Raw genomic sequence first — 14,269 nt, 5'->3', positions numbered from 1 at the left:
GTTTTGGGACGTCCTTCGTCGCGGGGCTGTGACGTATGCGGCCGACGAATTCGACCTTCGGAGGACCCGTCCTGTCATTTTGGACACAGCCATTGCGTCATCAAAAAGGGCCAGCCTACGGCTGAAATCAGGTCCTCTTACAATTTTCCTGTTCTGTTTAAACAACAGTTCAATTAAGTGTTGAAAGTGTGTGCAGGCATGGATCTTATATGTACCTCCTGCTCTGTGTAACCATCTTTGACAGACATTCAGACTAGTCTGTACATAAAACCACCAGTTCAATCACAGGAATAATTACACTATAAAAATATCATTTTTCACCTAAGAAAAGACTGTAAAATGTGTGATGCTTTTTAAAAGTCAGTAGTAAACAAACCCCTATAAATCTCTTCAGCGGAACTAGATTCTCATTTGACGGATCAGCTTTTTGCTAACATTGGAAACTGTTAGAGGATCAATTAGCTTCGCCAAATTAGGTTAGGTTATGCTATAGCAGCTAAACTTCAAACCAAGAGCATAAAAATAAATAAAATAACATTTAACAGTATTTAAATAATAAATACAAAATTTGGCTATACAAAAATACATGCTATAGAACGTATTTGCTATTTGTTGCTTGACTAAGTTCAAACAGTATTCATAAAAATATAAACTTGATGTAGAAATGCTTTTATTCTGAAAGGGTTCATCTCTCAGACTGAGCTGTAACTCTGGTTTGGATTGGCCGATTTTGCCACAGATGATCTCAAATTAACGCCAAATTAAACCAGTAGACAACTAACAGCAAGTTTGTGTCGAGAGCATTTAGCGYTAGTAGAGCTAAGAATCTTGTTTAGCAGATTAGTGGTGATTAGTGAACATAACATTTTGCTTAGCTGTGCCCACCACTGATATTTACATATCTAGAAAACTATGAGTAAACTTTTTTTAATTTACCATTATTTATCCAGACAAATCCCGTTTGAGATCTCAGATCTCTTTTTYAAGGGAGGCCTGGGCCTGAAGGCAACCTATTCTACGTTTTTAGGGGTGGGAGAAACCGGAGTACCTGGAGAAAACCCACACAAGCACGAGGAGAACATGCAAACTGTACAGAAAGACGCCAAGTCCGAACCAGGAATCGAACCCAGGACCTTCTTGCTGTGAGGCATCAGTGCGAACCACTGAGCCGTCRTGTTGCCACCGTTTTATATTCGTAGATCCGAATAACGTTTTTATGCTTGATGTCATAGTTTGAAATAATTAGCACGTCTTTTTTTTTTTTTTAGCTTGGTGCCCATTTTTTTTTTTTTTGTTTTTACCTAACTATGGTCCACAAAAACTTAAAGGGCAGCCCTGCAGCCCTGCAGGAAGTGAACGGGGGAGTCCGTTGTTGTGCTGCCAGTCGTCTTTCTCGCTCTGCCGTAATGAAGTCTAATCCCAGGGCCTCGTTATTGTGTAGGTGTTGTAAATTACATTGTCTGCCAGCATTCAGAGCCACTTTTAGTTTTCTTGTTTGTTCTGCCACACGCTGAGAGCCGCTGTGCTTTTTTTCATTTAGTYCGCATGTTCGTCATTTGTTTCACACTGAAAGCATACGGCGAACCGTCTCTCACTGTCCTCCTTRTCTCCACAGAACAAAGTGGTGGACATGGACAACCTGAAGGTCAAACTGCAGGTGAGAGAGCTGCACCGTTTAATCACCCTTCACCTCAGAGCAGCTTGGATAGACTGTCCAATCAAATACCTTCCTATATAATTTTTTTCTATCTAGTGCCAGAAAGCACATCTGTCATCCAAACCCGTTCATTCAACACTGAGTAGGAGGTGACAGAATTAGATTCCTCTGCCCGCCTCTGGAAATCAGCAGCTTCTTTATTCTTGCACGAGCTTTTCACATGGTTGAATATGACTGTCAGTTTTTTTTAAAAATGGACTCTGAGACAATAAATYGGCACTGTCCCTCAAATAGAAACAGTAAAAAAATGTGACACGCAGATTTAAAGTTAATGACTGACTCAAGACTGGCTTTATACTTTCAAGGAGGCAAAATGCTGCCTTTCATTAAAAAAAGCACAATCTTTTAGCCATTATTTGTTTAGTATGTGATTGGGATGAGGTTCAGCTACTACTGCACCAGGTTTAAGCTCAATGGGCCTCATGCAAGAACCGTTGGTACGCACAGATTTGTTCTTAAGTTGTGCGTACGAGTGATTTAGGAGAATTTGTGGCATTCACCAATGTTTTCGTATCGGTGCGCAACCACCCTTCTTCTGAATAAATGTAAACACAGTAACACAGTTGTTTACACTTAAATTAAAAATATTTGACCAAAGAAAATCCGGAGCAGGACTAGAGAGAGATGAATATGATTTAGATTTTTATTTCTGTGACTGTAACGACCCACAGGAGACACGATACTAACGGCACATTTCATTCCTTTAAGCTGCTCCTTTAATTCCACATGACACTGCTAAAGAGAACAGATTTTCTTTTCTGGATCTCTGACAGACGGACTTCAATCTCCGAACTCGTAAAGTTCTTCTTTTTTACTTTGCGATGTCATTCATGAATGGACACTTCCTGGTACGTGGGGCAGGAAACATAACCTTATATGGTGTTTTTGGGGTGGTAATTATGTAAATAACCTCTCCTCCTTCACGAGCACCTGGATACGAACAGGTGTTATTTACGCAGCTCATTTACACACTTTTCCTGAAGATAGAATAATTTGTTCAATCTGACGTGACATGTTCGTACGAACCCTTCGTATGAACAAAAGTAAGAGAAATTTAGGATAAGAATACRAACATGTTCTTGCATGAGACCCAATGTCTGTGAAATTGACTAAGTTGTAGCCATTTTTGTGTTTGATAAGGTTGCCAGTTATTCTCTTCTGTATTTTGTTAAAACTCGTCCACTGGTTCATGAGATATATTGATAACAGACGGGAAAAATGAGCACGTGTCCACACATCATTGCATGATTGCCCATCTTTAAGGATGGCAGGTGATATTATTTGCAATTTTTTTTTGGTGTAACATTTAGGAGAAATCCCATATATCATAAGTGTAAAAGAAGAGGTGATTTAATTGAAAGATTAACTGGGGTTTTTTTGATAGTTGATAAATTTATGAAGCCAATTTGTTTGACTTGACAGCTTTAGTTTCACAAAAATATTCATGTTTTCTCCTCACGAGCAAACAACTTGTTGCACTAATTCAAATGAGATCAATTCTCCTAAATCAACAGTAAATTTAATAAMATCCGTAATCTTTAAATATTTCATAGGAAGGTCCTAATGGGGTTTTGTACATCCTGACCTGTCTTACACCTGACACTAAATGCTGTTATCCATGCTTTCTTTCTAAAAATAACATTTCCTATCTAAACAGTTAAATATGGAGGATTGAAAGAGAAGAAGTGAGTTTTTTTTTTTCTGGTACATATGATGGGAGAAGCGTCCTCTGTCCTGAAAGACACTGATAAAAAGATCAAGTGTAAAAACACTGTGCTGCCCACAGATGTGTCTGTTTTTTTAATTATTGATTAAGTTCACTTTGGCCTGGCTGGTGCTGATTATCTTTGAAAAGTGGGGGGAAATCAACCTAATAAATCAGCCATTTCTAATTCACTTCAAATTTAATTTATTACAAATGAGCATTCTAAATGTAACTCTTTTATATATATATATATATATATATACACACACATACATACATACATACACAGGGATATATATTCACATAGAGTCATTATTAGCCATCAGCCATGTCTTTCTAACTAACATATTAAAACTAAAAAACAAACAAAAGTTTGATGGATTTTTTTATTATAATTGTAATTAGAGTTTGATGTTTCTGTGTTTTCTGATGGGGCTCGATGCTGGCTCCTGGGTAAAGCTGTGGTTTGTCCTGCAGATCTGGGACACGGCCGGCCAGGAGAGGTTTCGCAGCGTAACACACGCCTACTACAGAGATGCTCAGGGTAACCTTCCCAGYTTCTTGCATGGCCTCCTCGAGCTGTGTGTCAGTGTGTCATCAGTGTGCAGGGACACGGTGTGTTTACGTGTGAACCCGTGTGAAACCGGCTCTTCTCTTTTTTGCTTCCCGCAGCGCTGCTGCTCCTTTACGACATCACCAACAAGCCGTCGTTTGACAACATCAGGGTAAGGCTGCTTCCCGTTCCTCCTCCTGTCTCTCTTCACGTGCTTCACATTCCTCTCGTGGCCTCCTTGGCAAATGGCTCGATGCTATCGTTCACTCGGCTACACGCTTGCCCGGTTCCAGTAATGAAAAGCAATAAAAATCACTGGAGATTAAGAGCGTCGCCATGATTGATAGGAGCCCGGGAGAAATGAAGAGATGAGAAGTGGGGCCTTCAGTTGTTTTAGTATTTTTTTAAACTCACAAACCGATCTCCTCTCCTTTTTATCTGCTGTACTTTTTGTAGGCTTGGCTGACTGAAATACACGAGTACGCCCAGAAGGATGTGGTCATCATGTTGCTCGGCAACAAGGTGAGGAAAGCTTCCTCTTTGTGTGCGACTGTGTGTCATTGAAAGATGGGGAGGATAACTTGTGTCCTGTGCACAATCTTAACCACTCTTATCACACTTAGGCAGAAACGTGAACCCGTAAAAGGCTGAAAATATGGGGCGGTGTGACATGAAAGACAAACCGCCTCGCTCACTAGTAACACCAGAGAAATGTTTGATTGAAGCGGATTCTGTGAACTGCTGCTGGTGATACGGAGGAAAACAAATCAGTCACTGCTTGTTTATCTGAAGGCTCCCTCTGGTGGCTCAGAGAGGACTGTGAGGGACCTCCTGCAGCAGCATCAGTCCCCTGCTGGAGTCGGAGTCCCTGCCTTGCTCATCGGTTTGAGGCAGCTGTCACTAATTTCTCGCCGTCCCCCTGACCTTTGTCTTGTCTCGTTCACAGTCGGACATGGCAGCAGAGAGAGTGGTGAAGACGGAGGAAGGAGAGAAGCTGGCCAAGGTAACCGTAGGACGTCTTCCAGCATCAGACTCTCTGAGCTCCTCTAATGCTTTTTGTTTTCTGCTTCTCTTTCAGGAGTACGGAGTGCCGTTTATGGAGACCAGCGCCAAGACCGGAGTCAACGTGGAGCTGGCATTCCTCGCTATAGCAAAGTAAGTCTTCAAGCAGCCAGGATCAATATCTGTACATTATGAATCGATTGGAAGAAATTCAGCACCTTGCTCTTCGTTTACCTTCTACTCTTCTGGGAATTTTGGCTACTTTTCTAAGATTATGATTGTTTTTTTACCCTGTTTTGTGTGTATGTGAGTGTGTTTTTGTCTGTAGCATGCGTTTCAAATTGAAGGCCCGTGGGCCAAATCTGGCCCTCGCTGATATTTTATCTGTCCCCAAATGTGATACTTTAAATGTGAAATAATTTTATGCTTTCATTCTTGACTCATTCTCCATAACAGCTGGACAGCTTTCAAACCATGAAAGATGTGTTTGAATTTTTCAGTTACAGTTTTCATTCACGTATATTACAAGACATTTAACCCAAAAAAATTATTCATGAAGTTGGGGGGGGGGGGGGGGTAATAGTATACACGGGAGTAAATTTTAACTGACCTTGTTAATGTTCAACCACAATAAGTTTCAATATTTCCTCATATATTACTGGAATACCACCCAGCAAACATATAAACCGTAGCTGTTTACTCACCGGAGTCAGAAGAGAAAAAAAAACTTGTTTTCTTTTTCTTGTTAACCGTGGCGATGTAAAAAAAAAAAAAGACTTGGACTTTACTTACATTTTCTAATAAATCCATCTTAATAATTTACCAACTGGCTTCTGCTCTGGTTTGAGAGCAGGTTGTTTTTTTTCAGTAACACACTGAACAGGAAACTTCCGCTGCTCGGTCTCTGCAGCAGAGCATGCCCACACAAGTGCGTCTCCCCACCAGAGGGCGCTCTGCAAGGGCTGAAAATTCCGGAAATCTGTCAGAAATTAGTGTTGGCTCATAACATGATGATTAGATTTTTTTTGTGCTTTTTAAGCAACAAAAATGATYGTTTCATACATAAATAAAAACAGTATCTTTTGATGTTGTTGTGGAATTGTGGCATTTTTAAGTATTCTCTTATATTCAGATTTTTAGCGGGATTTTCTTTTTGTAGCTGATTTGCTCAATTGTGATAAAATGTATCTTTAAGAAGTAATGAATTAAAAAGTTGGTAATAGAAAGTAAGGCTTAAGAAATGAATGCTAAGGATGAGTCTTTCTAAATTTAATGTTTTTTTCTTTATCTGTTAGGTTATGTGTGTCCTGAATGAACATGGATACATGCATAAAACAYAATTTTGAAATGGCAATTTGAATTTCTATATGAATAATTTATTATATAACATTTATAACATATATAACATTTCTCCTTAAAGTATTGACAGAAATTTGCCTGAATTTTGGCACTGTTATATAACATACAGGACCAACATCAGTAAAACAGAAGAACAACCAGTGGACAGATCAGAAAATAATCCCTAAATGCACTGYACTGACTTGTAATGACAAATTATCAGGTAGATTCAAATATTCAATGTTCTTTTATTGGTAAACCTTTTATTGAGAGGATMATCAGGTTCAAAGTTTGTATTTGTTCACTTTTGGCATAAATTTTAAATAGAGACTCAACACATTCCTAAAGAACCTACAAGGGGTGAAAAATTCCACTAATAGGCAGAATTTATCAGGTTATTCTCTTTTATTTTATTTCTTCATCCACAAGTGATTCCCAAATCAAATGTTTTCCACTTCGAAAGCTCCATCTCAYCTCACAGAAAGAACCGTTTGCAGTGAGGAAGTTAATTTACCCGTAAATTGTACTAAACTGCACCTTCCACTGCTCGTATAATAAAAAATGAACTCTGAGTCATTTAAATTTTTGCCAATTACCATGTAGTCATAAACACTCAGGGTGTATATGTGAGGAGTTTTGGGTTGTGATCTTCATCCTGCGAGTTGTAACCTGGGTGTTTTACTCTGTTCGGGGTTGTTCATAGTTKACGCACGGACGCGTATCAAGTCTCTGACTCCAGCGTCTAATCCAGGAAAATAGTTTTTAGTTAATTTGCTGTCTGTGGCTGTTGTTGCTCCTTCTAATGTGATTGTGTGTTTGAGGCTCCCTGTAGATGTCACTCATKTATGGTGCACTCTCTTGTTTTCTTTCCATTCGTGCATGTCTTTTAAATCTGAATGACAGGAGATTTTTCTCCTTTTTTTTTCTGCTCCCTCTGAAATTACAGCTTATGTTCCCTGAGCTGCAAAAGCACACTATGTCCAATTTGGCAAGAAATTATTCACACCAAAGAAAAGCTCTGATTCATGACAAATGAGTACTTTACTACAGGCTAAGATGGTATCTTAGTTGAAAACTGCAGCAAAAGGCGATGGGTGATTGCTGTGGCAGCCTTGTTGCTGCTATAAATACAAGAAAAAGAACATCTAAAAACRCATCCAAGGATTCTTATGTGTCTAGGCTTAAAAGTAGACGGAGCTCGGTTTATTCTGCAGCTTTTACGGTGCAACCAGACTTCGCATAGTCTTTCATAAAAACATACCAGTGCAAAATGTTAAATCTGTTTTGCTTTTGTAGCCTTTAATTGAAAAACCAGTGCGTTCTACTCCTTTTATTTCCTTCAATTGTGTTATCCTGATTCAGCTGCATTCTTCTGGAAACTGTGRACAGAACATTAATTAGATGTCTTCAGCTGGTATTAGCCATGGTGGAAAGCATAATTAAAACATAAAAGGAGCTCTATAAACAGAAAAATATAACAAAAGATGTTGTGGAATGGCAACTTTTAACTCCTTCACCGTCAGGACTGAGAGGCTAAGAACACAGAAAAGATTATCTGCATCTGTTGAAAGATTGTGAAYGGTTAATATCTTACCTGTTGGGGATGGCTCATTAAACAGAATCAGTTTGGACAAACTTGAGTTTAATTCTGACTGGATTGTTTAGAGGCGTTGGCTGTATAAGTACAGTCCATTCACCATCCGTTCTCAAGAGTTGAAMTCATTCTAGGCCKTTTTGCACTGCAAGGCCAAGCCCAAGACAGCCCAGCTTCAAATCCAGGTTCAGCGTGTTTGCATTAAGGCCCAATTCCACCATGATTTCTGGAAACCCGAGATCCATGGTGGAGAAGATAAACTTCACGTGAACCGTTTGCAGCAAACTTATGCCCCTTTTCCACTAGTGCCACTTAGTGTAGTGTCGGTACGCTCAGTGTCAGTATGGGTCAGTTCGGGTGCTTTTCCATTGACCRGTTCCAGTGGGTGTGTTTTGGGCGGTTGGTGGAGGTGGCTTTTGGGTTTTTCAAAAAAGAGTTRATGCGCGAAATGAGAGATGGAAACACATCTGCGGAATAAGTTCTGAAATTTTAAAAATTCGCTAAAAATTTTAATTAAAGTTGGATGGAAACACGACTAATGTCACTGCCACAATTGAAAAAATGGCGCCTCGAGTTGTTGTTGTAAAGGCAGCTTAGAGGCAACCAGTGACTCCACCCCCARCCAATCAGTGATGAGCAGTGTTCTGGTGTTGCATTTTGGTGTCGACTGGGAACACTTGGAACCACAACGAAGTAGGCACTAAAAAAGGGCTGGTTCCATGAATCTGGCCTAATGGAAATGGCTTGGAACCTTACCGAACTGTACAGACACTACACTAAGTGGCACTAGTAAGCTACTGCGCAACAACAAGTAATATTAGTGACCATTAGCTTACTGTCGTCCCCTCGTCCTAAGCTTCATAGAGCTGGATGGTAGCCTTCTGTACTTTTCCTTCAAGTTTGCTGTAGTCTTGTTGTTGTGTCGCAATTAAAATGAAATAAGGTTTGCTCCGGTTTGATGCTATGATCCCACCCACATTGAGGTGGTACTCTGATCAATGCAAACACATCCAGGGCCGGGGTAGAATAAGGCCAGGCTGACTGGAGCCGGGGCGGGCTGAGCTGGAGCGAGCTGGGCCTTACAATGCCAAAAATATCCTCTGAGGTGATTCAGAGAGCCATCCACGACAGGTAAGACATTATTTGTTTGCGATTGCTCCACAGAATCCCACTTTAACACAGCTAATTAAGTCAAGATATTTTGTGAATGGTGTCAGTTAAGTTCATTAAACTCTCATTGAGAATTTCAGGCACAACTTGACTTCCCACAGACATATATGATGCTAAAGTAGACAAAAATAAACAGAAAACAATAGAGGGACCAGACCTGTGCTTGTTATAACAGTCCTGACTGCTGGGATGTGCTGTTCAAAATTAAAATCTGTCATAAATATGTTGTTTTAAGAGGATAAATCTCATCATGCATTGTTTCGGTTCTTTTCTCCCTCTCCACTTCATTTTTTTTTTTTTTTGCATCCTTGATTTGTTCATCCTGTCTGCGCTCCGTCCTACACATCCACCCCCTCTGCTGCTAACTTCCTGTGTGCGCCCCTCCTCTCCCYTCTCCTCTCCGTCTCCATCTCTCTGCCAGGGAGCTGAAGCACAGAGCGACGCAGCAGCCAAACGAGCCCAAGTTCAAGATCCACGACTACATCGAGTCCCAGAAGCACAAGTCGGGCTGCTGCAGCCTCGACTAGCAGACGCCGAAGCAACAGAGTAGAGAGTGTGTGGATAAGAGTGGGAAAATGTCTGCTCTCTCTCTCTCTCTCTCTCTCTCTTTCTCTTTAATGAAAGCCAATCCAAGCACCGAACCCTGAGAGGCGGATGTCCTCCACCTTCTCTACAGAGCTTGTTTTGTTCTTTTCTTTTCTTTTCTTTTTGGCTGAATGACAGTGAATCCGGATTGGCTGCCATCCCTTTGATGAAATGTGAATTTAAATTGTTTGTGTAATGTGTAGAGATGTTTGTGGTCTTTGTGGTGACAGTAGGAGTTATAATGTAAAATGCTATATCCATGAGCAGGGGTCAAAGACTTCGGCCTGTATGTGAGTGTTGATGGGGGATATAGCATTTTGAAGCCATGCAGCTCTGAGTTTTACCAGACCGTGAGCTGAAACCCCTCTCGGCCTTTTCTTTTTAATGTTGAGAGAAGTGGACTTCAGTCTCGCTGTAGCCCAGTGGCCCTCGTCTGTTCACGTTTGTACTGCTGTTAGATAAAATAAAAGCCAATACTTTGGGGGGGGAAACTACCCACCATGTGTATGTGTGTGTGTATGTGTGTGTTCATCCAAAAGGACTGTGCACATTTCTCCTTTTCACTTTTTTCCTCCAAGTATTTCTCAACATGCAGTCTGAATCGTGCACACGGCCCATGTTGTCTTGTCTCTTTTTAACAATGGATGTTGTTGTGGGCACTGTATTTGTCGATGCACCGCATTGTGTAACTCTTTCCTTTGTCCGATGTGCATAATGAATGTTTGGTTGTGCAAAATTCATCACATCTGTCCCTCTTCTGAGGAGTCGAAATGATCACAAAGTGCCATGAAAGTGCTTTGTTGTCATACTATATATATATAAAGTATATTTTGTAATGTGTGTGTAGTTTGCTTTATTGAAGTCTGTCTTGTCTTTTTGTGTGCGTGTGTGTGTTGGGAACAGAAGTGGGTGTGTTGAGGTTAATAAGCCACAGTGAGGCAGCAGCCACCCTTTATTCTCCATTATGTACCGGCACGAGAAGTAAAGTTTGATTCTGCTTAAGAGGCAACAAAAAAACTGTTTTTATTTTATTTTTTTTGTTTTGTTTTAGGTTACATCAGCAAAGAGATTTATGAAAGGTTGCTCAGCATTCCTCTGGTGGTGTTTTGTTAATGGTGGGCTTGCAGTGAAGCTGTGTGAAGTTAGAATAAACGAAGCAAACAGGTGATTCACTGTAGGAAACGCTACACCTGGGCTCAGAGCTCCCCCTCACATCCAGCCACAGGATGAGTCACGCTGCAGATGCAGCAATGAGCTGCTCCTGAATTTTGATTTTAAAGTTCACAGTGGATAACTTTCTGCGATGAGCTGAATTCCCCCGCTGCAATGTTGATTTAGATCGCAGAAAACCAGAAGGATGTAAAGMAACTTGTTGTAGAGGTGCAGAAATCTCCACTTTGTTTTTTACTCTACTATACACAAATAATTTGTGTTTGGTAGATTATATGTTTGTTGTAACAATGTTTCTTGGCAAAAAAAAAAACTTATAGCATTGTAAAGCCTGTTATTTTCCCTGGTGCCACATTTGCAAGGAACATGCTTTTGTGAGATGAGCAGTAGAGTTGAGTATGTGGGCTGCGCACATGAAAAAAATTGCCAAATCTCCTCTGTCAGACAGCTGATTTTGCTGTGGCTGGACACTTGTTTTGAGCTTCTGGTGCCCCCAGATGCTGCCAATAAGTAAAATTTATTTAAAATGATTTATTGCCAATAAGTATTTTTACAAACATAAATAAATAAAAAATTGCAAAACACAAATTTCCTTATTTTTTGCAATAAATTTAATTACTGTGGTTTGATTAGATCACACAAATAAAAAAAAAGACTTAAATGACAATCTAAATTATTTGGTTTAAAGGCCTCAAATCCAGAAACACACAAAAAAGGTTTAAATCAGACACCCCACCCAAGCTTCCTCTATAGTGGTCATCATTTTTATTTCATTTTCATATTTATCCACAAATTCACTCTTTAAATGCTTAAAATTTCACTACATTTGCTTGCCTATACACACCACAGCCAGCCTTATGTAGGTCGATCACGTGACTCAAGCTTCAGTCATGTTTACACGGAGTGTGGACCCGCATTTTAGAATTTCAAATAAATATATCTGGAGTAAAGCTTTAAAACGGGTCGTTAATTACTCAAAAAATGTTTTCGTTAGATTTAGGCCTACTTAAATAAATTATGTTCAACAGGTTCTACTCAGTTGAATTGAGTAAATCCAACGCTGTTTTTTTCACTTTGTTTGTGAATGTGAAGTAATTGTGTTAGATTTACTCAAGTCAGTTGAGTAGCTGAAAATGTTTGTTTATTAATTTTTTTGAGTGTTCAGAATAACTTTTTKTGTGTTTGACTTAATATTTTTTCCCCAGTGAGTGTTAAAATGAAATAAAAATAAAGTATTAGTTTGTAAAGGTTTTCCTGGGCAGCCYCTCGTCCCAGTCAGCTGGGCTGTTCCGTGAACGCACCTCCTCCTTCCTGAGAGCAGTTTTTTTTATTCCCCTCCAAACACTGAAACGCATCGACGGCTGAGTGATTAACTCAGGCACAGTTCTGGACCCGGGTCAGGAGCCTGGCTTGAGGATTACATCAGAACTTGGGTGACAGCGGGACGTCCCTCCCGAACAGGACCAGGGAGGTTTGGTGTCTTTTTTACAGCTCAGACCAGCAGCAGACCCGCCGTCCTCCGCAGCATCCCTTCTCCGGTCCTCAGTGTGTGTGTGTGTGTGTGTGTGTGTGTGTGTGTGTGTGTGAGAGAGAGAGCAACAGGTAGAGCAGCGGTGTGTGAGAGTGTGTGTGTGTGAGTGTGTGTGTGAGTGTGTGTGAGCAACATGCGGAGCGAGAGCCTCCGGCCCCGGCTGTGCTCGCTGCAGAAAGGGGACAACGGCTACGGCTTCCACCTCCACGGAGAGAAGGGGAAGACGGGCCAGTTCATCCGCCTGGTGGAGCCGGACAGCCCGGCCGAGTCCTCGGGGCTCCGCGCGGGAGACAGGCTCGTCTTCGTCAACGGAGAGGACGTGGAGACCGAGAGCCACCAGCAGGTCGTGTCCCGGATACGAGCCACCGTGGGCCGGCTGGAGCTGGTGGTGGTGGACCCGGACACGGAGCAGCTGCTGAAGAAACACAACTTGAAGTGCCTGAAGGAGTTCGTCTCCGAGGGTCTGCCCCTGCCGCTTGAGGACGAGGAGGAGGAGGAGGAGGAGAAGAAAGTGGAGGAAGAGGAGTTGGAGAAAGAGGAGGAGGTGTTGAAGAAAGAGGAGGACGGGGAGGAAGAGGACACAGAGGATGGGGATGTGAAGCAGCAGGAGGTGGAGGAGGAAGAAGATGAGGAGGTGGTGGTGGAGCAGAGGGAGCAGGAGAGGACACGCGAGGAGCTGACCCCTGTCCCGGTCCATGTCCCAGTCTCTGTCCCTGTCCCGGTCCATGTCCCAGTCCCTGTCCCAGTCCATGTCCCAGTCCCAGTCCATGTCCCAGTCCCTGTCCCAGTCCCGGAGAGGAACGGAGAGATCCACGTGGAGAAGAAGCTGAGCATCAGCTCTGAGAAGGTGAGTTCAAGTTTCTGCATCCTCATCCAGCTTTGATTGACAGCTGTCAGTCAGAACAGGTGCTCTGTCTCTGAAGTCTAGCTGGGAGGGAGAGGACACACCTGGTCCTCCTAAAGCAGCTGACTTCTGRTGCTGTGATGCTCTTCATCAGTGGTTCCCAAAGTTGTGGTCGGGACCCCTCTGTGGGTCCTGAAGCATCAAGTAGGGGTCTCCAGATGATTTCATCAGTTTAAATGCAAATAAAGAGCTGATGAAATATTTTACCATTATTAAAGCAAAAATAATAATACAATAATAATAAACGAACAAAAGTAGTATCATAGGTTTGTTTATGCTGTGTTTATTTTTAACAGAGTTATTAGCAAAGTTAATATCGGGGGTCACCAGTTTTTGTAATTGTTATTTTGTGGGCCAGAAGCTAAAATGTTTAAAAACCACTTCTCTAAATAAGCAGATCTCAAACATTTTAACCAGAGTACAGAAAGTCGAACCTGACATAAATGAATAAACTGGTCAAAAGCAAAAACTGGACTGAAAAGATCACAAACATTCTCAGTTGTGTCTTTAGTTTCCAGCAGGTACTGCAGACTTTACACTGTAAAGGTGTTTGTTGCAACTTCGACAGTCAAACACAAAAACATGATCCTGAACTATATCAAATGGTTCCATTTAAAAGCGTTTACTCATGCTATTTTTCAGACATGTAATTCTCAAACGCTGGTATGCACTCAGTGTAAACAAAGCACTTTGGTCTGCATACTTTATTAAACAAATCAGAGTATTAATACATGAAAACTGTCTCAACGTCTTCATCCCAAACAGCTCTTTTATACACGTCACTATTGTTGACCTGTTTTCTGTCACTTCGGCTGTTTTCTGTCACTTCGGCTGTTTTCAAACACTTTGGGTGTTTTTGTCGATAAACAAATGCATGAGGTAGTTGGAAGCACTTAAAGGGGCAATTTCAAGTAAAATAAACTTTTTTGAGTTTTATATCCTGTTATAATGTTACACTCTCATAAAAACATGCCCAAAGCCTTGCTTTGACTCATTCACG

General features: G+C 41.2%; 2 protein-coding genes across 2 annotated transcripts in view; both read left to right on the top strand.

Moving 5' to 3' along the window:
- LOC106516489 (ras-related protein Rab-37) overlaps positions 1-10,504 on the top strand; it is a 15,157-nt gene extending 4,653 nt beyond the window's left edge. Inside the window, exons 3-9 of the mRNA XM_014006883.1 lie at positions 1,616-1,657; positions 3,900-3,966; positions 4,095-4,147; positions 4,432-4,497; positions 4,922-4,978; positions 5,054-5,130; positions 9,501-10,504. Coding sequence (XP_013862337.1) covers positions 1,616-1,657; positions 3,900-3,966; positions 4,095-4,147; positions 4,432-4,497; positions 4,922-4,978; positions 5,054-5,130; positions 9,501-9,606 — 468 coding nt within the window. The 3' untranslated portion in view covers positions 9,607-10,504. The remainder of the gene's footprint in view (positions 1-1,615; positions 1,658-3,899; positions 3,967-4,094; positions 4,148-4,431; positions 4,498-4,921; positions 4,979-5,053; positions 5,131-9,500) is intronic.
- Positions 10,505-12,137: 1,633 nt separating this feature from the next.
- nherf1b (NHERF family PDZ scaffold protein 1b) overlaps positions 12,138-14,269 on the top strand; it is a 27,896-nt gene continuing 25,764 nt past the window's right edge. Inside the window, exon 1 of the mRNA XM_014006882.1 lies at positions 12,138-13,212. Coding sequence (XP_013862336.1) covers positions 12,499-13,212 — 714 coding nt within the window. The 5' untranslated portion in view covers positions 12,138-12,498. The remainder of the gene's footprint in view (positions 13,213-14,269) is intronic.

The sequence above is a fragment of the Austrofundulus limnaeus genome, unplaced genomic scaffold (genome assembly GCF_001266775.1).
Source record: "Austrofundulus limnaeus strain Quisiro unplaced genomic scaffold, Austrofundulus_limnaeus-1.0 Scaffold38, whole genome shotgun sequence".
NCBI classification, from domain to species: Eukaryota; Metazoa; Chordata; class Actinopteri; order Cyprinodontiformes; family Rivulidae; genus Austrofundulus; species Austrofundulus limnaeus.
Note: the sequence above shows the minus strand (reverse complement) of the source record. Positions and strands in the feature narration are given on the sequence as shown.